Source organism: Ostrea edulis, chromosome 1 (genome assembly GCF_947568905.1).
Source record: "Ostrea edulis chromosome 1, xbOstEdul1.1, whole genome shotgun sequence".
In the NCBI taxonomy this organism is placed as follows: Eukaryota; Metazoa; Mollusca; class Bivalvia; order Ostreida; family Ostreidae; genus Ostrea; species Ostrea edulis.
The window spans coordinates 10,303,565-10,329,733 of record NC_079164.1 but is presented as its reverse complement, the minus strand read 5'-3'; the positions used below and the strand labels follow the sequence as shown (position 1 = coordinate 10,329,733).

Genomic DNA, 26,169 nt, shown 5'->3' with positions numbered 1-26,169 from the left:
GCAGAATGAATATAATAATTCAATTACTTGAAATTTAAATTAAGAATGGAATTTTAGTGATATGAATTGTAATGATTATATCTATAGCCAATGTTGTATAATGAATCAACAGCAGTTTGGATTTGTACTGCAGTGGATTGTTTTTATGACTTAATCCACATGTCATGGTAGCTTCTCTATTGTTTTATTGGAATTTAGATATAAATTTCTATTCTTTCTAATCTATTTGGATTAAAATCTTTATTAGCATTGACAGCTTAATGGTATTTCCATGCTTTGAAACATGTTTTAAAGCGAATCACACTGAATCGAACTGTGCATCGTGAAACATGAATTATACAATGATGGCAAGTTTTAAAGTGTGTAGGATTATAAATGGAAATAGTTAGATCAAAATACCCATACATATTTGCATATCACAAAGTGCACATAAACTTTTATAATTTTTTCTTCTTCTTTGTTTACATTGGCCCTTTTAAAAATGTTTACTTGTATATTGCGACTTCACCCTGTGTAGGTGAGGTGTTACAGATTCAGACATATGCGCTTAACATGCGAGGCAGTAGCAGTGAGGGTATATACTTGACATGCGGGGCCGGGGCAGTAGCAGTGAGGGTATATGCTTGACATGCGGGGCCGGGGCAGTAGCAGTGAGGGTATATACTTGACATGCGGGGCAGTAGCAGTGAGGGTATATACTTGACATGCGGGGCAGTAGCAGTGAGGGTATATACTTGACATGCGGGGCAGTAGCAGTGAGGGTATATGCTTGACATGCGGGGCCGGGGCAGTAGCAGTGAGGGTATATGCTTAACATGCGGGGCAGTAGCAGTGAGGGTATATACTTGACATGCAGGGCAGTAGCAGTGAGGGTATATACTTGACATGCGGGGCGCAGTATAGCAGTGAGGTTATGTGCTTGACATGCGGGGCCGGGGCAGTAGCAGTAAAGGTTCTTCCATGTGCAAAGCCTGCCAGGACACGAGACCTCTGTTTCTAAGGTCATATTTAATAAAGACCCATAATGGTCACTTCTAAATGCTGAGCATTTTGTGAAGGAACGTGCAGTCACTACCTAATTTTGACATCTTACATGTAGATTTGACACGTACAGCTAAAACCCATGACCCGTGAATTGCTCTGATCACTAAAGCATATTGGCAACTGGACGTCACTTTTGTAGATAATGTGCATGCACATGTTTTGAATATACATGCGCAGTGTCACATGTATTAAATACATCTCTATAAAACAAAAGTGTATATTGTCTCAAAACATATATACATGTATGCTATATGAATTGGCTCTACTATTTATTCCTAGATAACATTTATATAACACATAATTTTGTTTTCAGTTATGACTCTTATATAGGGATTCTAAGTTTTATCAATTTTACAATAATGTTTGTGGCCCAGATTTGGCAGCCTTTAGCTTACAGCGTAAACTCTCATTATGTGTATATAGTCTTCTGAAGATATTTTTATCCATTCTCTTGACAGACTGATCATGCCTTGGGATTCAACCATTATCTGTTTTAAAAGCCTCATTTAAAAGCAACGCATTGAGAATCAATAACTCTCCATAGAAATCCAGCCATTCTGATGTAGATTTCTTGGAGAATTTTCATCTCTTGAAATATTTCAACATTTTGATTTTGTTTCCATAATCCGATATCAGCTAATTGTGTATGGTTTCTATAATCCGATATCAGCTAATTGTGTATGATCAATGAATTAGATAACAGTAGCCCTTATTTTGTTTATCAAGAGATCAGAGTGTCATTGACTGTAAATAACGTGATTGTTCAGTTTGATAGCCAGACTTACTGTTGTACGGAATATTCCATGGTCTGATGGATGTCAGGTCATCTATTGTGGTTGTATGTTTGACAGTCTTACATGTGTAGTGGTCAGCCGGGTTTGATCGCTGGTGACCAGTGAGTTAATTAGCTCAGTTGGTAGAACACCTGGCTAGGGATTCAGGGGGCCCAGGTTCGAATCCTTGAGTGGTTCATTGCATTGTCTCTGTTCCTGTGATGTTACACATGTAAATTCGTGGGATGAGTGTGATTATGAATTCTATCATTTGTATACTTAAAATCAGACAAACTGATGCTTTATTTCATAATAGGATTTTGTCTTCAGTGTCGAATGTTATGTATGTAAATTATACCTATTCTAATCTATTTATCATGATTAGTAAAAGTATGTTAATTGCCTGTATACTCCAATAATTATACATTTGTAGCTGTGATTGAAAGTTTTATTCACATCTTTTTATATTCGGAGAAACTTGAAAAATAAATTTTAGATACTGTATATATAAAAAATTGCAATTGAATATAACTTGGTAATCAAAATTTTTTTCTGAATAATTATGAAAACAAAATGACTTTGTTTTTTTCGGAAATAGAGAGAAAATCCTGCTTGCTTGAAAGCTAGCTAGCTTAATAATTTCTTCTGTCAGATTGTCAATAGCAATATACACAGCAACTGCAGTTCAGTGCTCTGTATGGAATAATTAGGCCCACAGGGCGACTTGTGTAGACCAGATTTTATTAGTCTCTAATTGTACTGCCTCATCATATGTAGCATTGATTTTAATCCAAGGCAGTGCTACTAGAAGGAGTGAGCAATGCTAAGACTGGCAGCTATCTGATTGTTACCTGCTGATTGCTAATCAGCTTTCATTCACCAGGAGTCAGTCTTGAGTCTGAAGCAGCATCAAGCTCTCAAGAAGTGTAAGGGCTACTGTGACAAGATCTGTCATCCCACTGAAAGTGTTGCCAGGGATCAAAGGAATTTATTAAGAGGTGGTTGTAACACATATTGTACCATGTCAATGACAAATTTCAAGTTTTTAGTTTTCTTCAAATGGAATTAAATAGGATATTAGTTTAATGGTTTGGAACAGGTGGAGATGTAGGTACGGTGATATCGGTCGGTCGTAAGTTCACTAGTGACAGCTAGTTTTCGCCAGATCGAATGTGGGCTTTTTCACTATTTAATTTCCTGCTGGTAGTAACACCTATGTAAATAAAAGAGATAAATAGTACACTTGTGTCACCATTAAACACTGTCGGTGGAAGAGAATTTAGTTTGAAAGCACCCTTTTAATGATGTACCAAAGTGTAGGTGTTTGTAATGAAATTAATGAACAACATTTTTCACATGTATGATATTATTGGAGGCTATATACTAAGTGAAATATTCAGATGGTTCAAGATGAGCACATATTTTGTATTTACAATAATTTTTGTCTTTTTTGTGTAGATGTCTAACAAGGGCTATAAACATACACACCTGGAGGAGGATGAAGCCTCGGAGAACAGTGTCCCAGGGGCCCTGGACTTTGAGACGGGGGTGGTGGTGAGGAACAACCTATTTTCCTGGCAGAGGAAGACGCTGCTGGAACGGGTGCTGATTGTTTTATGTCTCCTGCTCATGCTCACCGTCCTCATCATGGCCATCGTCATGGCAACTCAGAGCTCCAGCAACCAGACCGACACACAAACATCCAAGCTACAAAAAAGTAACTCTGAATGATTTAATCAATTGTTTCTTCATGTAATTGTGATACAATACGTAAGATGAGTAATTCAATCAATGTTCTCTTATGTAACTGTGATACACTCTGCTACAGACCTGTGAAAATCTGCAGATGCATCTCCGTTTTCCCGTGCCAATATCAGATGGCTAAATTGATTTGTTAGAGAATGTTTTATTTTCAGTTTCAATATATTTACATACAAGGGTTCTCTTTTTGCAGTACAGATTTGTAAAGAATGTGGGAAGATCATTCCAGTCATTAAAACAAACTACACAAAGAAGTGCCCCACCCCCTCTGCTGTGACCCCTGGTCCAGCCCCTACCTGCCCTGGGCCTCCCTCCGTATGTTTGACCCCTGCTTGTGTGACTGTTGCGGCCTCTCTATACAACTCTATGGACACCACAGCAGACCCCTGCGAGGATTTTTACCAGTATGCCTGTGGGGGCTGGGTGGATAGTCACCCCTTGCCTTCTGGACACTCACGCTGGGGGACATTTAATGTGCTCTGGCAGGAAAATCAGATTGTGATGAAAAAAGTCATAGGTAGGTCTGTCTGTCTGTCTGTGTCCTGAGTGTAGCGTCTCAGTCGGAAGGTTAGACTTGTGACCTTTTTGTACTGTTTGATGTGAAGTTTTCTACTCTAGGGATTTTTATGTCCACTTGTCTCATCAGAATCACTCTGTTGATGTTTGTTCTTTACTTTAGACAGGTTTACATAAAATGGTAGGTACCACATATGTTCTGTGAAGATTTAACAGACTGTTCTTAATAAGATGGAAAATGTGCGGAATATTAATACGCAGTTTACATTATGTGTTGGATTGGTGTAGCTTTACTGCAAAAACTAATAACAGACTTACTGAAATTCTAAAATGAATGTAAAGAGCCCCTAGCTTTGGTGCGGGACAGAGGAGGTTCACAATTATACTGTAAACAGCTTTCTACAGCAAAAAACATTCGCTATGATACAGTACCCTCAGCATTATTCTTGACATGATAAACGATAGAACATGATACACGCACGATAGGATAGGATACACGCACAATATGATAGCCTAAGGATACACGGTAAACCTGATAAACGCAAAACCTGATAAATGATCTTCATGATAGACCTGATAAACGCAAAACACAATAAACGATCTTCATGATAACGGAAACCTGATAGAAATGTTGTAAATTTAGAAGCAGTTTAGATAGAACGAAGTTTTGATACCTACAACATAATTACATTATGTTGGTAATGATATTGATGCAGAAGGATTTCATATTGATTATATACCTAAAACGTATAATTTATATGCACTTTTGAGGGCATTTAAGGTGGCTCACTACACCCAGAAATAGTTTTTCAAATCAGTACAAATTTGATTTAATTATAAAAGATATGATGATATACAATAAGTATATATGCCAAAAAGGCCAAAAAGTCTATAAATTTGGATAAAAACATGATTTTCCAAAAAATTATTTCAACACATATGAATAAAAGACTCTGGGGGGATTTGAACTCAAGATCTGCGGTTCACCAGCCCAATGCTTTAACCAAGTACTGAGCTACGATGATAGACAAACAAATCGATCGATACAAATAATTTCACAAAACATTTCAATCGCCATCTTGTGACGTGGTGTCATACAGAGTATAAGCTTTAGTGTAGTGAGCTACCTTAATATACGGTCACACTGGTTTTTTTGAAAAAATATTTTTCATTCGATCTATTTTTTTTTTGTGTATGCAATCACAGCTAAAATAAGAAAACTAAACTATATACGGTTTTTAATTCATTATTTGATATCTATATGAATTTCTCAGCCAATGGTTCTAAAATTTATATTGTTACCTAAATAAATGTTTAATATATAAATTTTACAGAGAATTAACTAAATGCAATATAATGTAGTGATATCATGCTTCAGTAGCTCTCTTATTCTAATGTCTATTATTTTGAATGTGAAATAAAACCAAGTAATATTTTGTGTGTAGCGAGGAGGGGGTTATTTTGCATCAAGCTCTAAGTTCACCGCTCTTTTAAGAATTACGTCAATTATTTTTATCATGACCTCTTTAAAAAAATCCACTGCACTACACCATATCTTCATACTTTAGATATTTCTACACTATGAGTGATAATTGATTGTCATAAGTAATTGGAACATATCTATTTAAATTGATATCATAATAACAAAAAATAAACTATAAAAAAAACCACCCAGCTTTTTTTAAATTCACAATTTTGAAACGCTTAAAAAAATTTGTGTTTAGTATGTAAAAAATTCAAATAATCATCAAAACCAGCATAAATGTCCAGTATTTACCCGTAGGACTATTGGTACAATGGTACAAGTGTACATATACAAGTAAGAAAAAATCAATATATAAATCCAGGGGTGCATACGCCGAGTTGCATGGGATACATTGTAAAGTCAGGAATGATGTGGCATATTTATAATTGTGAAGAACTAATTTCAGTTTTAAACTTTTCTAGTTACTGTCCAGAGTTTTCAATCTATTTTCGGTCACTGTGACCTTGGCCTTTGACCTTTTTTCTCCAAAATCAATAGGGGTCTTGCTTTGCTGGTATCCAACAGTATATCCAAGTTTCATTTGATTCAAATTAAAGAATTTCAAGTTATCCTCCAGAAACCAAATTTTTTTTAAAATTTTAAATCTATTTTCAGTCACTGTGACCTTGACCTTTGACCTATTTTCTCCAGAATCAATAGGGGTCTTCGTTACCTGGAACATAACAATATCTTTAAGTATCATTTGATTTGGATTTAAACTTTCTGAGTTATCATCCGGAAACCAAATATTTCTGAAATTTTCATTCTATATTCGGTCACTGTGACCTTGACCTTTGACCTTTTTTCTCCAAAATCAATAGGGGTCTTCCTTACCTGGTATCCAACAATATATCAAAGTTTCATTTGATTGGGATTTAAATTTTCTGAGTTATCATCCAGAAACCAAATTTTTCTGAAATTTTCATTCTATATTCGGTCACTGTGACTTTGACCTTTGACCTTTTTTCTCCAAAATCAATAGGGGTCTTCCTTACCTGGTATCCAACAATATATCAAAGTTTCATTTGATTGGGATTTAAATTTTCTGAGTTATCATCCAGAAACCAAATTTTTCTGAAATTTTCATTCTATATTCGGTCACTGTGACTTTGACCTTTGACCTTTTTTCTCCAAAATCAATTTGGGTCTTCCTTACCTGGTACCCAAAAATATATCAAAGTTTCATTTGATTAGATTGTAAACTTTTCGAGTTATCATCCGGAAACCAATTGTTGACGCCCAACCGCCCACCCACCCACCTGCCCGCCCACATCATCAAACCAATTGCCGAGTTCAACTTCGTTGCAACTCGGCTAAAAAACAACAATCACAGCTGAGTCATTCCCAGTTGAGCAGACTTTTGGGAGATGCAACACCCTTGCACCCTTTTAAAACTTAATCTTCTAAATGTGTGAAATACAATGTCCCTGAGATTGTTTGCTGTCAAAACACGGGTGATACACAAAATCAGATATAAGATGTGCACAAGTTCAGTAGTTGGTAGAATACAGGTGGAAAAATCAGAAGAAAAAGAGCCTTTATTGAAATATATGTAATAAATAATGTATTTATTGGTTTTTCCTTTCAAATCGGAACTTCCTATTTCTCTGTATGTGTTAATTACAAATAATTGTTTCTAGACAAGCAAATGTTTATGAACTTCAAATGAAGGAGCTTTCAGATTTTCTGTCCTCGGTTTGCTCGGCAATTAAACCACTGCCTACTTTCCAGACTACTTAGAACGAAATTGTGATAAATTTTCACCCTCTTTGGAGACAAATAGCTCTTCTTCTGCCTTAAAATCGACAGCTTTATGTTCTCCTTCAAATATATTGCCTTTCCTTGATTCTTTAACAAAACGAATAGAGCTTTCGGAAAGTATCGTACTTTTTCATTAGATTTAATATACGATCCCGATAGGTTCCAAAGCTACACAATACAGGATTTTCACAATAAACGGAAAACCTGATACATGCTAAACACGATAGACCTGATAAATGCAAAACACGATACAATAGGATACATGTACAATACGATAGGACATACGCTCAATACGATAGGATATACGCACAATTCGATAGGATATACGCTCAATACAATAGGATATATACGCTCAATACGATAGGATATACGCACAATTCGATAGGATATACGCTCAAAACGATAGGATATATACGCTCAATACGATAGGATATACGCTCAATACAATAGGATATATGCACAATACGATAGGATATACGCTCAATACAATAGGGTATATGCACAATACAATAGGATATACGCACAATACGATAGGATATACGCACAATACGATAGGATATATGCACAATATGATAGGATATACGCACAGTACGATAGGATACACACACGATACGATAAGATACATGCACAATACGATATGATACATGCACAATACGATAGGATACATGCATGATATGATAAGATAAACACACAATATGATAGGATACACGCACAATATGATAGGATACACACACAATACAATTTTAGGATACACGCACGATAGAACACGATAGGAATGTCAAGAATAACGTTGCGGTTACCGTAACTGGTTATTTTCACATCCAATCAAAATTTGTTTTCAGTCCATTGTAAAGTTATAATTTTTGTTTATATTATATAGAAGTAATAGAAATCTTATATCCTTTATTTTTCCCTGAGTGAAAACAGTTAAATCTGAAACTGCAGTGAAAATAAGGCTGTTTACAGTATTTGCATTGTGAGTCGGGGTGTTGGATGGAACTAAAGGTGAATTGACATTTGTTCAATAATTTCACTATCATGCCTTTCATTTGCACTATTAACATAATGAAAACAATGGTTTTATCATAGAGTTTTGTATACATATTAGCAGTTGCGTATTACAGTACATTGTAAGTATACATAGTACTGTACATTGTAAGCATACATAGTACTGTACAAATTGTAAGTATACATAGTACTGTACATTGTAAGTATACATAGTACTGTACATTGTAAGTATACATAGTACTGTACATTGTAAGTATACATAGTACTGTACATTGTAAGTATACATAGTACTGTACATTGTAAGTATACATAGTACTGTACATTGTAAGTATACATAGTACTGTACAAATTGTAAGTATATATAGTACTGTACATTGTAAGTATACATAGTACTGTACATTGTAAGTATACATAGTACTGTACAATGTAAGTTTATATAGTATGGTACATTATTTACTATTTATAACTATACACAGTGCAGTGCATTGTAACACAGGCTCTTGATGTTTTAAGTATCTTTTAATTAATTAAAAAAAGTTGTCTTCCCGTAAACAAATTATTCACAGTATATCACGCCGCCATCTTAGTTTTCTTTCTTACCAGCTGCATTGTTTGCTATTTTCAGTGAAAAGTTCGATATAAAATGATAATTAGACCCCTACCATTTAGAAGCAACTCTGACAAGGTCTTACTTCTTGCATCGTCATGGTGAACTGGAAATAAAGTCCATTTATAGGCTATAATCAACCGTCAAACATCGTCTACTGCTTCTCAGATATGGAAAATCAGAGAAGGGAGGAGGGAAGTTGATCATTCAATATGATGCACAAGAACTATCATTTCACTCTAGAAAAATATGATGATAAGTTTTAACATGTTTACTGTAATTGGAGATTTCGGGGCATATACATGTAGTTTTTTGTACGTCTGTCTGTCTACAAAACTTGAACATGACTTTTGAACAGTAAGAGTTAAGTCTTTCGTATTTCACATGTGTGCATATATTTCTTGTGACAAATCTTTGGTTTTTAGCTCACCTAAGCTTAAAGCTCAAGTGAGCTTTTCTGATCACCTGTTGTTCATCATCTGTCTGTCTGTAAACTTTCCCATTTTCGACTTCTTCAGAACCATCAGACCAATTTCAACCAAACTTTGCTCAAAACGTCCTTGGAGCAAGGGGATTCAAGTCTGTTCAATTGAAGGGCAATGCCTTTTTCCCAGGGGAGATAATGATGAAATAGCAAAATACTCTGAAATTTCTTTAAAATCTTCTTTTCCAGAACCACTGGGCAAATGAAACTTAGTACAAATTATCCTTGGGTGAAGGGGATTCAAGTTTGTTCAAATGAAGGGCCATGCCCACTTTAAAGGGGAGACAATCACAAAATGCAAAAATAGGGTGGTGTCATTTAAAGATCTTCTCAAGAACCACTTGGCCAGAAAAGTTCAAATTTACATGGAAGCTTCCTGATATAATGCAAATTCAAGTTTGTTCAAATTATGGCCCCCAGGGGTAAGATGGGGCCACAATAGATCAAAGTTTTACATAAAAGTATATAGAGAAAATCAAAATCTTTAAAAATCTTCTTCTCAAGAACCATTGGGCCATAGAAGTTAACATTTACGTGAAAGCTTCCTAACATAGTTCAGATTCAAACTTGTAAAAATCATGGCCTCTGAGGGTAGGTTGGGGCCACAATAGGGATCAAAGTTTTACATGCAAATATTTAGGAAAAGTCTTTAGATATGGGCCAAGGTGACTCAGGTGAGCGATGTGGCCCATGGGCCTCTTGTTTGATACATGTACTTAAGTACACACGCACAAACACACAGAGACGTTAGTCGTATTTCAGTGATTTCATTTCATGTATAATTGTTCTGATGACGTCCTCTCCATGATCGAAACCGGCCAGCCAAATAAAAACAGTGCATTTTCATGATCTGTTTTATTTCTTTAGAATTATTATATTAGTTATAATTAACATACTTTAGTTAATATATTGTTGTAGGATTATACTCTGGTAGAAGTAAAGAAACAAGTCAAGTACACTCAATCGCCTCTGTGATATTTTTATTATATATGTATATTGCAGCTGTTACATTTTAATTTCTTTCGCATTCAGAAAAGCCATTAAACAAAACAGCGAGTTTGGCAGAAGTAAAAGCTCAAAAATACTATGAATCTTGCATGGATCGCAACAAGACGATAGAAAAATTAGGAGGCCAGCCGCTGCAGAAATTGTTATCTGGGATAGGTGCCTGGCCAAAACTTAACGAGACAACACACCTAGACATCCAGGACTATGTGGAGAAAATCAAAGCCTACGGAATAAATATTCTGTTTGCTATCTGGGTTGGAGTCGATGACAGAAACTCGTCAGTCAATATTCTACAGGTCAGATTCCTTGACAAGTTGATATTTAGTAGATGCAAATAATTCATTGCATAGGCAGTTCAATTCGTTTTGAAAGAAATTATTACAGTCACTTTCAGATCAATATTGTAGACAAGTCTGATATGAAATATTAGATGTTTTATAGCTGTATATCTATGTTTTCCTTTGCAGTTTTAATTTATTGACAACCTTCCAATGAATTATGATATTTATGGCTGGTGTTTTCTTTCTCTTTGCGGGATCTAATCACTGGGTGTCCTGTTTCAGGTTGATCAGGGTGGCTTAGGATTGCCGGAGAGGCAGTATTATCTAAACGAATCGGACAAAAAGGTAAATAAAGTCACAGGTCCTTCAACCATTGAATGAAGGAGGTCAAATGCACTTAGTAAATATTTTTTGGGCAATATAAACCCCATGTATTGACTTGGCATCATGATGTAAAGAAATGATGCAACTGAAACTAGGTATCATTGTGATAGCAAGCATAGCTAAAGGGCCCTGCTTTGAGACCTTATTTTTTAAAAAGACCTATGCTTTGTCTGCAACCTGTTGATAAAATATGTTAATGTATGAATTTTTCATAGCTGTAGGAATAGCTTAAAAAAGTCTGAAAAACTGTTAAATCCCTGAAATTTGCTAAGTTCAAGGTCCATAACTCTTTCAAAAATAGGTCAACAAAAGCCCAAACTCAATCCTAATCTGTATAATCCATTGATATTTAAGTTTAAATTTTCAATTCAATCGCTGCATGGATTGCGAAAAAAGTCAGCAAAAGAGTTTACATGTATGGATTGATGGGTGCACACGCACTCGCACTAATCACTATAGAGTACCTGCCTATTGTGGGGCCATGAAAAGTATGGAATCACTGATTGTTTTTAAGAAAAAATTTATTTCAAAGTTTGATCTTTTACAATATGATAATGCTTGAGATGGTAAAAAAATTCCATTGAGATTCTGATACAGCATAACAATATTGTCAGAATAGTCTCGTCTCTCTGAAACCATTCATATACTGAAAAAGGTATTTGAATGATAAGCACACTATAATTTTAGAATTCATGGTAGTCCACTTTAATTGGTAAAAGGAGATTCATAGCATATATCAGACCCCGTAAACAATGAACTGTCTCGTAAGTAAGGTGATCACACCGGAGGAGCACTGTCCATCATTTTCTGTCCGTTAGTTATATTCATATTCAAATTTCTCAGTTTGTGGAAAATGAAAAACTATGGATATTAACATGGATTTCAATTTCTATTAGGCAGTATTTTTGATGGGGCAATTTTATATCTTCATTTTTGTTTCAAATATGAATAGAAGGAATCGCTGTCTAGTTTGTTGGGTGTGTGAGGGTGATTAACTACAATGGAAAGCACGGACTATTAACAGATATTTGTGGAATTTTGTTGCTTCTGATTAGAATATTGTTTATTGGTATATTATAGGGAATAAAACTAAGTTAAGAATATCCAGGCTCTTCACGAAAAATTACACTCTATATGATTTTTATTAGAAATTACAGTACAGTTAATTCTCGAATTATCGCCACTCAATTCATTGCCATTTTTGTTATAACGCCACATTTTTTTAAGAACGTTTTTCCTATTACTTAAAATTCTCGTTAAAATGCCAAATTCGCTATTGCCATTTGCCACGGTATTTTTATTACAAAAGTCTATATTAAAGTGTTAATTATCTCGATAAACCGCCATGGCTGCACGTGATCAGTGATGCGGGAAATTGATCATTATTGGTCTACGGCGTACACCTGGGCAGAAAGTACCCAGTATTAAATAAACAAGATAATTACTTAACATGAACCATAGTCTTGTTGTTTTTACCTCATTGAAAAATATTTCAATTTAGCTATGGCTTCGCCACAAACGAGGTTTCTGTTGAATTTCTAAGAAAACAAGCAAATTATTACATACCACAGAAACCATCCAAAATGTACGCAACAGAAAATCTCCAATTATTCTACTGTTTTATTTGAAAAGTCCATAAAAAGGAGGACATTGGGTGATATTTTGACTGCAAAGGGTGAAATACTCGTTGATCTTCGTCCAGTTAATGACGGCTCACCTAACAGGAAACAGCCATGCGTTGCGCTAAATACCGACACTGGACATGGTTTATAAATAACTTGAAACATGCTGTGTATGTATCTTGTATGTGTATTGATTTGAAAAGAAGTCTTATTATTGATAGAACTATTTTAATCATGCTAGAAAATTTGGAAAAATAATTACGAGATATTATTTTATCAAGTTTGTACGTAAAGGATAGATAACTCTTACATATACAAGAAAAGTAACTTTTTCCCCAAGATGGCGGAAATTCAATTCATCGCCAAATTCGTTATAACGCCATAAATTCAAAAGAACAAAAGGTGGCGGTTTATCAAGACTTGACTGTATTTAATTACTGTATTAAAAAATAATAACTTAAAGATAAAAATTAGAGTCCCTTCGATATTTGATTTTGCAATTAACAGAATGGTAACTAGTCACTCATTAGCCTATTAAGCAATCCGGCTTTAAGCGATGAAGGTTAAAAGTATTAAAAATCACTAATAATAATTTTTCCGTTTATGGTTGGAACATTGTAACAATTTGTTGTTCATCCTGATCTTTGTTATCCTGAGTCAGAAAGTACCCGGGCTTTTTATGGCTTGTTTCATTGTCCATCATTATTTATGTATGACTACATGCTATCAGGGTTTTGATAAAGTGAATTGAATTGTATTCTCTAATGGATTCACTTCATTAACCCAGATGCTTTATTTATACAGACATATTTGCCTGAAACCAAAGTCAGGATTGATGAGTCAGTGCTTTGTATCAGTTCGTGTACAGATACACAAGTATCAATTTTGCCACGATCATCAGATGACTTTTTAGGTTGAGGGGGTGGAGTCTTTTTTTCCACTCCAAGGGGGGGGGGGGGGGGGGGGTTGCAAACCCCAAAATACCCTTACATGGCAGATACATAGAGAATATTACATGCTAAAATCCATATCATATGTTATATCAGCCCGAGGGCCGAAGTTCCTAGGGTTGATGTGGGGCCTGAGGGCTGATATGACATATGATATGGATTTTGGCGTGTAATATTCTATTTATCATATACTGCACTTTTTTTGCTTAAATATTTCATATGAGCGGGATAGTGTTTTTGATGGGTTTTTTGTTGTTGATTCGATACAGAGTTCGAAGTCTGATTTTATAAAATATCATTCTTGTTATCACATGTGATTATGTTTTTGCATTTTAAAGGCAGATCAAGGAATATTTGATACATTACTTTTCTATGGTAAAAACTTTGATACAATAATTTAGGCCTGCTCTAGTATAAAACTTTAATTACTCTGATACATTGATTAACTATGGTACATGTAAAAGCTTTTGATATATCAATTATAATTAACTATGGTTAAAAACTCTCATACATTGACTACAGTAAAAATTTTGATATATCAATCATAATTAACTAATAGTAAAAACTCTCATACATTGACTTACTACAGTAAAAACATTGATACGTTGATTTACTATGATAAAAACATTGATACGTTGATTGTTACGAGCGAATACGTAATTTCCGGTTTGATATGCATTTTTGCACGCCGGTCTGAAATGTGATATGGATTTTTGAACCAGTCGTTGATATCAGTTATTGTGACGTCACCCGTATCGCACAGTGCAGAATCTGCATAATCAATACCAAGTATATGATAAACATTTTTACGCATCTCAAGTGGACATGGCAACAAAATTAACTTTCATGGTATCCTTTTCAAAAAGTTCTCAATCTAATTTGATTTAAACAATATTTTATTATGTATGATAAGATTAAGAAAACATATACTTCATTTAAAGGTAAATTACACCAAATCTACAGAGAAAATGTTTGTTAATTTACTGGAAACACATTAATTTCTGTGCCATGTAAAGGGTTAAATAAAAAGTATATTGGGGGGGGGGGGGGGTTGACCCCTCTCCCCCTCCCCACCTCTAGATCTGCTACTGGCATATGATTAATCTGACTTTTGTCTGCAGGTTTTGAACGCCTACTTGGAGTACATGACGAAGGTGGGGGTATTGATGGGAGGTGAGGAAAACGTCACGAGGAAACACATGCAGGATGTGATAGCTCTTGAGACAGAGCTGGCGAATGTGAGTGGCATTGATTGTTTCTCACACCATTGTTCTGCCTTCAGTCCCAGAAAGTGACGGAAAATTAATAGACAATTGATGTAATGAAGTTTAAAACCATCAATTGGAGAAAGTCTGTGAGAGAGAGAGAGAGAGAGAGAGAGAGAGAGAGAAACAGTTTTTATCCATTGTTTTTCTTTTAGATCACTGTTCCAAGTGAAGACAGACGAGATGAGGAGAAGATCTATCACAAAATCACCGTGACTGACTTGCAGGGAATAGCACCGTTTGTATGTTTAGAAATAGTTTATGTGTGACGGTTCATTTTATTGTAACATGTCCAGATTCAACCTTTTCATGTTGGAGATCAATTATATCATACATACATAAAAGGGAGATAACTCTCTAGCATAATTTGTACATAGAAAATCTAATAAATTTCGTACAAATGATCATTTCCTAAAAAGCAGGCCACATATTTTTATTAACTGATCTCAGCCATAAGCACAAGTGAGCTTCTGCAGATCTGCTGCATCAGTGTCAACCAAACTTGGCATAAAGGGGATTCAAGTTTTTGTTCCTTTTCCAAGGTAGATTGTTTGAAAATAGAGTGGGTTGTTTAAAATCACTAGATCAGAGAAATCAAAATCACAACTTGCATAGAAACTGTAGAAGCTCTCTTATGAAGATTCAGGTTTGTTGAAATCTGAGTTCCTGGAACCTGAGCGGGGACACATAAGATTAAATAGAGGAATGAGTAAGAAAATTCCTTTAAAATCTTCCTCTCAAGAACCACTGGAAAAAATCAAGTCATGACACCTGCAGGGTGTCAAGTCGCTATTTATTTCTATATTTTCCCATAAACTTGAAGGTTCCTATATTTTCCCCTATAAGTCATTAAAATCCCTATGAAGCCCTGTATATCCCCCCCCCCCCCAAAAAAAAATGATAGTCCTATTTTCAAAAATGATTAAAAAAAAAAAAATCCAGGAGCTGATGCTAGATTGATATTTAATTAGAGTGTTATGAAGAGAATAACCATGATGATTGTATAAGAACTGTCTATATTGGATAGAAAACTGTCCGCATCTAAAAGGATTTTGTCTTTGTTTATGTTTAATATTATTTCTTCTCCAGTAAGATACTATGCTTGCTAGATTTTTATGCAGAAATAATAAACTTTTATACAAATTCTTCAATAAAAACCCTATTTATTCCTACAAATCTGCTGTAAAAATCCCTATATTTGCCCTATAAACTGCAAAAAAAAATAAATTCCTATAATCTTATATTTTTTAGACCAAAATTGCCTTGACACCCTTCCCCTGGAAAGTTCAGGGTGGGGCCATAGGCATTGCATATTGTGAATGTAAGCAATCAAGGAAATTAGCATCTCTTTATGATAAAATCAACACGCCTTGTTGAATTTATTGAGAGGATACCAGATTTTATAAATTTTGCATAGATTTCAATTCCGTGGTGTATTCATAGTAATGATGGTTAGTTGTGTACCAAATTTCAGTTTTTAGCAATGTTTTTACATCGAATTTATTTATTTTTTATGAATAATGCAAAAATAAAGGTGATTTCATATGAAAATTTTGATTATGGGTTTTTAGCAATATGAAAACATTTACGAATTCTATATAAAAAAAATTTTTTTTTGATGTTCTACATGTATCTCCCTAACATGAAAGTGTCCTCATTTTGTATAAATTTGATTTTCTTCATTTCATGACTCAGAGAACCAGAATCAGGTCCACAATATAGGGGTCCAATGATCAACACTTGTGGTGTCCCTTACTTAGGGTCTTTGTGTGTGAGCTTTGTGGCTTAATGGGCAGACAACTCCAAATTTTATTAACGGATCAATTTGTAGAAAACAGTTTTCTTAGTGATCCTGTATTTGATGATAAACCCCTTATAATGCTTTGAATATCCACAATGATTTATTGAAAGGTTTTTGGGTGATGAAATCCCTGATATTGTATATTTTGATTTGAAATTTGTCTGCCTTGGCCTTTGCACAAGCTTTTCCCCGTCCGTGTCTGGTTTTTATCATGGGCTGCTGCTTAAGATACTTGATATATTTATATTTAGTTGAACTGGACCAAATTTTTTGGTAAAATGATGGCAGTGACAAACATAACTCTAGCAACTGATGAACCCATTGTCTCTTTCTCCTCCGACTTTCTCAGAAAGATGTCTGCTATCGTCACAACAAAGTTACAAACAGAGCAGGGCAGAAGGTGAGTGTGTTAGGCTGGTTCTGAGGACATCTGTAACATTAACGGAATTTGAGATCCAGAATGCACGGATAGTTTTTTATGCTGGGGAGGGTATGTTGTCTGTCCTATTTGTGAGTGTTACTTTTACCTCCAACTGATGAATTCCGAGGTGTTCCATTTAAGCCCATCAGAGTACTGATAGGATCCGAGGTGTTTCTTTTTTCCACTATCAAAATATAGATAAAGTCCAAGGTGTTCCTTATTGCCCCCATCAGAATATTGATAAGATCCGAGGTGTTCCTTGTTACCCCTATCAAAATATTGATCACTTTTAGGGATAAAAAGAGATGAAATTTTTGGGTCCATATGTGGATAAGAGCAGCTAAAGAAATGTTTTTGAATAGTCCTGTGTGTGTAATAATTAACATGAATTTGTCTCATTTAATCATAAAAGACTGATTAGTAATCATTTCACACTTGTGGTGTCTGATTAGTAATCATTTCACACTTGTGGTGTCTGATTAGTGATCATTTCACACTTGTGGTGTCTGATTAGTGATCATTTCACACTTGTGGTGTCTGATTAGTGATCATTTCACACTTGTGGTGTCTGATTAGTGATCATTTCACATTTGTGGTGTCTGATTAGTAATCATTTCACACTTGTGGTGTCTGATTAGTAATCATTTCACACTTGTGGTGTCTGATTAGTAATCATTTCACACTTGTGGTGTCTAATTAGTAATCATTTCACACTTGTGGTGTCTGATTAGTGATCATTTCACACTTGTGGTGTCTGATTAGTAATCATTTCACACTTGTGGTGTCTGATTAGTAATCATTTCACACTTGTGGTGACTATGATTTTGTTTTATATAGGTTTTATTGAAGAAGCATCATTACTTATATTTACATGTCAAAGAAGACAGTGCCTTTTGTTATCATTCTCAGTATGTGAATTGTCCGTTTTTGTATTACAGGACGTTACAGAATTATCTTCTTTGGCACATTGTCAGTTCTCTGACATCATACCTATCAAAACCATTCAGGAACGCTAAGAAAATTCTAACGGAGGCTTTATCAGGTGAGGAGTTACGCAGAAATCGATGTTTAGTTACTGGAATAGGACAGTGTACACTCAAATACACTGGCAGGATGCTTGTCTCCCAGATTAAATTTAAATGTACTGTGTCTGACAGGTTTAGAGATTTCTTAATTAAATCTAAAATGTAATATAGGTGTGATGCTGAAAATTTAGAATTTTAATTTGCGACTTGTAACACAAAAGGTGCGGTTTCAGTGTAAAATCATAAAGAAAGAAAATATAAAACAATGGTGCTCGAACACATGATCTGCAGATTGTCCACTGAACACTTTGATTCACTATGGTAACCAGACAGATAAGGATCATCTAAAACGAACAAAGAATGTTTTTCTGATTTCAATATTCCATTAATAGTGTACATCCACATGAAAAATTGTGATGATCTACTAATCCTCCCTAAAGAACAGGAATATAGATATTTCATGCATAAGACTTTTATATGTAATTTTTTCCATGAAATTTAATTTACCTACAAAAATTTCGACTGCATGAAGGATTTAAGTTTCAAGTCTATCTAGAGTCTTGTATGTGTCTTGATATTTCTGGTTGGTGTGGCAAACTTAAAGTCGACTTAAGTAGTTTTGTTACACACAGTTCTGTTCAATATACCTGGATTTCTCAGCATGTTTTAAGTGTTGTTGTCACTAAATATTTAGTATCTAGTCATCATGACATTTTGATTGTTGCATAGAATGAAGGCTACTGATTTTTATCTGGATTTGTCAGGCACCACGGGAGGGGAGGAATTATGGCGATACTGTATCACAGACACGGACGGGGTGGTGGGAATGGCTCTGGGGGCGATGTTTGTCAGAGAGGCCTTCCAAGGGGAAAGCAAGCAAAAGGTCAGAAAGTTTAAAAACATCAGTCTAGAATGCTATGTTTTATCATTATCACAGATCTCTGTTTGATTTTGAGAACAGAAATCTGAATGATTCTTTCTGTCTATATAGCCTAAATCTAATTTCTTAAATGCTAAAAATGAAATGGAATGTCATGTGTTGAATATACAGTAGAAGGAACGTTTTAAGATCTTTTTATTAATTTTTTTTTAAAAAACCAATCAAACATTTTGATACTCTTCTATTTTCTTAATTAGGCTGAGAAAATGGTCAATGAAGTGAAATACGCCTTTAAGAAGAATCTTCCCAATTTGTTGTGGATGGATGACGAGACGCGGCAGGCAGCCAAGGAAAAGGTAGAACGAGCTTCAACTTGTTAACTTCTTACAGAACAAGCTTTGACTTGTTAACTTCTTACAGAACAAGCTTTGACTTGACAATGTTATCTTACATTAGAAAAGGTAGAACGAGCTTCGACTTGTTATATATGTTGTGAGTGAACAGTTTACTGAGAGGAAATCCACAAATTTCCAACTGAGGCTAATCAGTATCAATAGTTTAACTTGATTGCGTAATTCGGAGAAAAATATATGACTGAACCATGTTCTGGCTAGCTACATTTCTGTAGCTCTCTGAGAAAATATTGGGACGAATTAGATTTCTGCAGCCATGTTCTGGCGAAATCATTGAAGCGTAGGGAAGCTTTCAGTGTGATTTCATGATATTTGGCTGTTGCAGTATGAAGAAAACATGTAGCTCATCATGCAGGTTGTTAGAGCTTTGTGTGAATTCAATGCTTTGTGCCTTTTTTTATTTTACATATAAGTGTTAAAATGTGTTACATATAATGTAATGATGTAGTAGTATGCTTCTGTATATTGTTTCACTCATGTAGAGTATGTCACCAGCTTCAGGTGAAGCGCCACAAATTTTGACCTATGCATGGCGCTTACGGCTGTAGCTGTGACTCTCCGAAAAAGGGGGGGGGGGATTTTATCATGCCAACTCCTGATATGACACAGGTTCTCTGTATTTAAGCTCATATCTGAAAGACTCGTGGTATTCTCTTCTGATGATACCTATTGGTGAAGTCACTAGTGACCTTTGTTAAATGTCTGAGGTTTGACATAGTGTCATCAAGGTTTTTTTTTGTTCTTTATTAAATACTTGTATTTTATTTCTTTTGAAATTCTTGAATGTTATTTTTAGGCAAATGCAGTGATTGATCTCATTGGTTTCCCAAGTTACATCAACAATAATACACAGCTGAACAAGGAATACCAAGCTGTAAGATTCCACTATGTTCAAATGTTTAATGAACAACACTGTGTCTATGTATATAGTGTATGTCATTGAGCGAATCAAGAAATCAAATTAAAAGTTCTGGCCTGGAGGTTATAAAACTTTTTTGAGCACATTCTCATACTCAGACTCAAACTATGTTCTCTAAATTGTACACATACTCAAAAGTGAAGGTTATAAAACTTTTATAAAATCATTCTCACACTCAAATGGAGTACATGCTTAAGATTTTTCGAGTATGTTTCAAAGCTTGCTCAGAGTTCTACCCAAAACAAAAATGGCTGAGTTTGAGTATGAATACGATAAAAGTTTTATAACCTCCAGGCCTGATGTCTTGTATACTGTACTTTAAGAGTAAACATTACTTGTATAGTAATCAGTAAATTGTGTATTAGTTGAGTAGGATGACATCATATGTAATGTCAAATAGAATAGGCTACATACAGTAAAACACAATTATAATAAACACACTTACAAGGATTTATCTGGTATAATGAAGTCATTTCCATTCTTTGTAGATAAGAATTACAAAATAATCTATTACAGAGGATGGTGGGTCGCTATATCCCTGTTTGTCTGTAACTGTGTTGCTAAGGTTACTACAGCATCTATTGTTTGTGATTTTTCTGTAGTTGGAGGTCAAAGGAGATGAATACTTTCAGAACAACATCAGGAACATGTTGTTTGTTGTTAGGAAAGACCTACAGACACTGAGGTCGAAACCCAAGAAAAACCAGTAAGTCATCTGTATTAAAGCTAGTCTCAGTAATCACCATAGTAACATCTGTGAGCTAGTCTCAGTAATCACCAAAGTAACATCTGTAAGCTAGTCTCTAATCACCATAGTAACATCTGTAAGCTAGTCTCAGTAATCACCATAGTAACATCTGTAAGATAGTCTCAGTAATCACCATAGTAACATCTGTAAGCTAGTCTCTAATCACCATAGTAACATCTGTAAGCTAGTCTCTAATCACCATAGTAACATCTGTGAGCTAGTCTCAGTAATCACCATAGTAACATCTGTAAGGGAGACTCTAATCACCATAGTAACATCTGTAAACTAGTCTCTAATCACCATAGTAACATCTGTGAGCTAGTCTCAGTAATCACCATAGTAACATCTGTAAGCTAGTCTCTAATCACCATAGTAACATCTGTGAGCTAGTCTCTAATCACCATAGTAACATCTGTAAGCTAGTCTCTAATCACCATAGTAACATATGTAAGCTAGTCTCTAATCACCATAGTAACATCTGTGAGCTAGTCTCAGTAATCACCATAGTAACATCTGTAAGCTAGTCTCAGTAATTGCCATAGTAACATCTGTAAGCTAGTCTCTAATCACCATAGTAACATTTGTGAGCTAGTCTCAGTAACTGCCATAGAAACATCTGTATGCTAGTCTCAGTAATCACCATAGTAACATCTGTAAGCTAGTCTCTAATCACCATAGTAACATCTGTAAGCTAGTCTCTAATCACCATAGTAACATCTGTATGCTAGTCTCAGTAATCACCATAGTAACATATGTAAGCTAGTCTCTAATCATCATAGTAACATCTGTAAGCTAGTCTCTAATCATTATAGTAACATCTGTGAGCTAGTCTCTAATCACCATAGTAACATCTGTAAGCTAGTCTCAGTAATCACCATAGTAACATCTGTAAGCTAGTCTCTAATCACCATAGTAACATCTGTGAGATAGTCTCTAATCACCATAGTAACATCTGTAAGCTATTCTCAGTAATCATCACAGTAACATTTGTGAGCTAGTCTCAGTAATCACCATAATAACATCTGTAAGCTAGTCTCTAATCATCATAGTAACATCTGTAAGCTAGTCTCTAATCATCATAGTAACATCTGTAAACTAGTCTCAGTAATCACCATAGTAACATCTGTAAGCTAGTCTCAGTAATTGCCATAGTAACTTCTGTAAGCTAGTCTCTAATCACCATAGTAACATCTGTAAGCTAGTCTCTAATCATTATAGTAACATCTGTGAGCTAGTCTCAGTAATCACCATAGTAACATCTGTAAGCTAGTCTCGGTAATTGCCATAGTAACATCTGTAAGCTAGTCTCAGTAATTGCCATAGTAACATTTGTAAGCTAGTCTCTAATCACCATAGTAACATTTGTGAGCTAGTCTCAGTAACTGCCATAGAAACATCTGTGAGCTAGTCTCAGTAATCACCATAGTAACATCTGTGAGCTAGTCTCAGTAATCATCATAGTAACATCTGTGAGCTAGTCTCAGTAATCATCATAGTAACATCTGTAAGCTAGTCTCAGTAATTGCCATAGTAACTTGTGTAAGCTAGTCTCAGTAATTGCCATAGTAACATCTGTAAGCTAGTCTCAGTAATTGCCATAGTAACATCTGTAAGCTAGTCTCAGTAATTGCCATAGTAACATCTGTAAGCTAGTCTCAGTAATTGCCATAGTAACTTCTGTAAGCTAGTCTCAGTAATTGCCATAGTAACATCTGTAAGCTAGTCTCAGTAATTGCCATAGTAACATCTGTAAGCTAGTCTCAGTAATTGCCATAGTAACTTCTGTAAGCTAGTCTCAGTAATCATCATAGTAATATCTGTAAGCTAGTCTCAGTAACTGCCATAGAAACATCTGTGAGCTAGTCTCAGTAATCACCATAGTAACATCTGTGAGCTAGTCTTTAATCACCATAGTAACATCTGTAAGCTAGTCTCTAATCATCATAGTAACATCTGTAAGCTAGTCTCAGTAATTGCCATAGTAACATCTATGAGCTAGTCTCAGTAATCACCATAGTAACATCTGTGAGCTAGTCTTTAATCACCATAGTAACATCTGTAAGCTAGTCTCTAATCATCATAGTAACATCTGTAAGCTAGTCTCAGTAATTGCCATAGTAACATCTATGAGCTAGTCTCAGTAATCACCATAGTAACATCTGTGAGCTAGTCTTTAATCACCATAGTAACATCTGTAAGCTAGTCTCTAATCATCATAGTAACATCTGTGAGCTAGTCTCAGTAATCACCGTAGTATCTATCTATCTATGGGAATTACAAGCATAATATGTAGATAAGTGGGTTTTTAAAATTAGTAAATTAATATTTTTACCTGTCTTCTTGTTAAAAATTGTGTGTGACTTACCGTATAACGGATTTTAATTTTACGATGCTTGTCCTGTTGTAGATGGGATATGACCCCGCCCACAGTGAATGCATATTACACACCCACCAAGAATGAGATCGTTTTTCCAGCAGGAATCTTGCAGGCTCCATTTTATGAAATTGACTACCCAAAGTAAGTAGCAAGTCATTCACAGCCCTAGTTTGTGTGGATGTCATAAACATGGTCATTGACTGTCATTTTTTTCAACTGGCCCAAATTGTCATTTTTCTGTCAGCTGTTTGACCTTCAAAAGTATGGTCTTCATGCATTGATCACAATGCAATTAAGATATCTATAATTTCTCACAGAGCTTCCAAAAGAATATCCGATTTGAATCCTTATAATATGTCTGTCAGCAGGGAGTCGCTATCTCGTGGAATTTTGTTGCATGGCAATTAAAGTAATAGTATTTACCACAATATAGAATATTGAAGAGAACAAGTCTTTATGATATCATCATGATTGGTCCTATTTAATCATTTTTAGCCGAGTTGCAACGAAGTTGAACTCGGCTATTGGTTTGGTGATGCAAGCGGGCGGGTGGGTGGGCGGGCGGTTGGGCGTCAACAATTGGTTTCTGGATGATAACTCGAAAAGTTTACAATCTAATCAAATGAAACTTTGATATATTGTTGGGTACCAGGTAAGGAAGACCCCTATTGATTTTGGAGAAAAAAGGTCAAAGGTCAAGGTCACAGTGACCGAAAATAGAATGAAAATTTCAGAAAAATTTGGTTTCCGGATGATTACTCCGATAGTTTAAATCCGAATCAAATGAAACTTTGATATATTGTTGGGTACCAGGTAAGGAAGACCCCTATTTATTTTGGAGAAAATAGGTCAAAGGTCAAGGTCACAGTGACCGAATTTAGAATGAAAATTTCAGAAATATTTGGTTTCTGGATGATAACTCAGAAAGTTTAAATCCGAATCAAATGATACTTACAGATATTGTTATGTACCAGGTAAGGAAGACCCCTATTGATTTTGGAGAAAATAGATCAAAGGTCAAGGTCACAGTGACCGAATATAGAATGAAATTTCAGAAATATTTGGTTTCTGGATGATAACTCAGAAAGTTTAAACCCGAATCAAATGATACTTGGATATATTGTTGGATACCAGCAAAGCAAGGCCCCTATTGATTTTGAAGAACAAAGGTCAAAGTCACAGTGACCGAATATAGATTGAAAACTTCAGACAAATATGGTTTCTGGACAGTAACTCGAAAAGTTTAAAACTGAAATTAGTTCTTCACAATTATAAATATGCCACATCATTCCTGACTTTACAATGTATCCCATGCAACTCGGCTCATGCACCCCTGGATGCATATACTGATTTTAAAAATACATAATGGGATGTCAGTTATGAAGCCCCTGAAGATGTGTACATTGAGGCATTATCCTTGGATTTTGGACTGTTATTGGAAAATTGAAACAGTTCATTGGAATATTGAAACAATTCATTGGAATATTTATTCAAGGGTGTGATTTTTCCTCTTTTCAGAGGGAATCCTTTGATTGGCTCAATTTTCAAAAAATGAAACACTGTGGGTTTGATCTAAAGTGACAGCAGCCTACAAACGGATTCTTTTGATATTCTGTTGTACTACTGGTGTATATTCCAATAATTAAAATCATTCTGGGTAAATTTCCTGTGCATGAATCTATTATATTAGAGAGAAAATTTCTTACGTTTTTTTTTTTTTATATACACACTGATAAATTTCACTAGAAAATAGAGTTATCTGCCCTTTGTGTTATAATACAGTGTTTTGAAGAATATCATCGTGTGTCTGCTATGACCAATCTACCAACAAAAGTTTAGTTTGTGGTTTCTGAGCATTTGAAACAGAGTTTTCTCAATAAATCACCATCTATACAATTTTAACTGAGATTGCTACTTTTAAATGTACTATTGAAGTAATTTTTTAGTTATCTTTTATACAAATGAGTCGATCTACTGATGCTATTACAGATCGTTGAATTTTGGTGCCATGGGAGTTGTGATGGGCCATGAACTGACACATGGATTCGATGACCAGGGTATCTGATAAATTCTTTGTTCATTTCAATTTCGAGGAATTTTTTTGATTGATTTGTAGAGAAATTTAATTAAAATCAGACTTCTTAGATCCACACCGTAAACTCTGCGCAGAAATCTGATTTTAATTAGATTGTTTGTAGAGAAGCCATAGATTTTCATTTTTGTTTCCTTTTCTGTAGGAAGAGAATATGATAAATATGGCAACCTCCATTCCTGGTGGAACAACCAGTCCATCGTCAACTTCCAGAACAGGACTCAGTGTATCGTAGACCAGTATTCACAATACAAACTGGGCAATAATTACGTATGTCACATCCTCAGTATTCACAATACAAAAATGGGCAATAATTACATATGTCACATCGTTCACATTTATACCCTGTGTATCATGGACCAGTATTCACTATACAAACTGGGCAATATTTATGTATGTCACACATCCTTCTCGTTTATATCTAGTGGTTAGGTTAATCTAACATTCCAGATACAAACTATATTATCCACAAGGTGTTTGGTGTTTTATGTCTAATTTCACTCA

At 35.1% G+C, this 26,169-nt stretch overlaps 1 protein-coding gene across 5 annotated transcripts in view; it reads left to right on the top strand.

Annotated features, from left to right (window-relative positions):
- LOC125664136 (endothelin-converting enzyme homolog) overlaps positions 1–26,169 on the top strand; it is a 51,976-nt gene that overhangs the window by 17,467 nt on the left and 8,340 nt on the right. For 4 of the 5 annotated variants that reach the window (XM_048896698.2, XM_048896696.2, XM_048896695.2 and 1 more), the window contains exons 2-16: positions 3,276–3,534; positions 3,772–4,095; positions 10,512–10,783; positions 11,051–11,113; positions 14,846–14,962; positions 15,145–15,231; positions 17,042–17,190; positions 18,150–18,253; positions 19,001–19,119; positions 19,374–19,472; positions 20,326–20,403; positions 21,051–21,154; positions 23,604–23,714; positions 25,563–25,630; positions 25,811–25,935. In XM_048896698.2, coding sequence (XP_048752655.1) covers positions 3,276–3,534; positions 3,772–4,095; positions 10,512–10,783; positions 11,051–11,113; positions 14,846–14,962; positions 15,145–15,231; positions 17,042–17,190; positions 18,150–18,253; positions 19,001–19,119; positions 19,374–19,472; positions 20,326–20,403; positions 21,051–21,154; positions 23,604–23,714; positions 25,563–25,630; positions 25,811–25,935 — 2,079 coding nt within the window. Of the gene's footprint in view, positions 1–2,616; positions 2,816–3,275; positions 3,535–3,771; positions 4,096–10,511; positions 10,784–11,050; positions 11,114–14,845; positions 14,963–15,144; positions 15,232–17,041; positions 17,191–18,149; positions 18,254–19,000; positions 19,120–19,373; positions 19,473–20,325; positions 20,404–21,050; positions 21,155–23,603; positions 23,715–25,562; positions 25,631–25,810; positions 25,936–26,169 lie in introns of those variants that run through there. The other variant, XM_056152639.1, reaches the window with a different exon arrangement.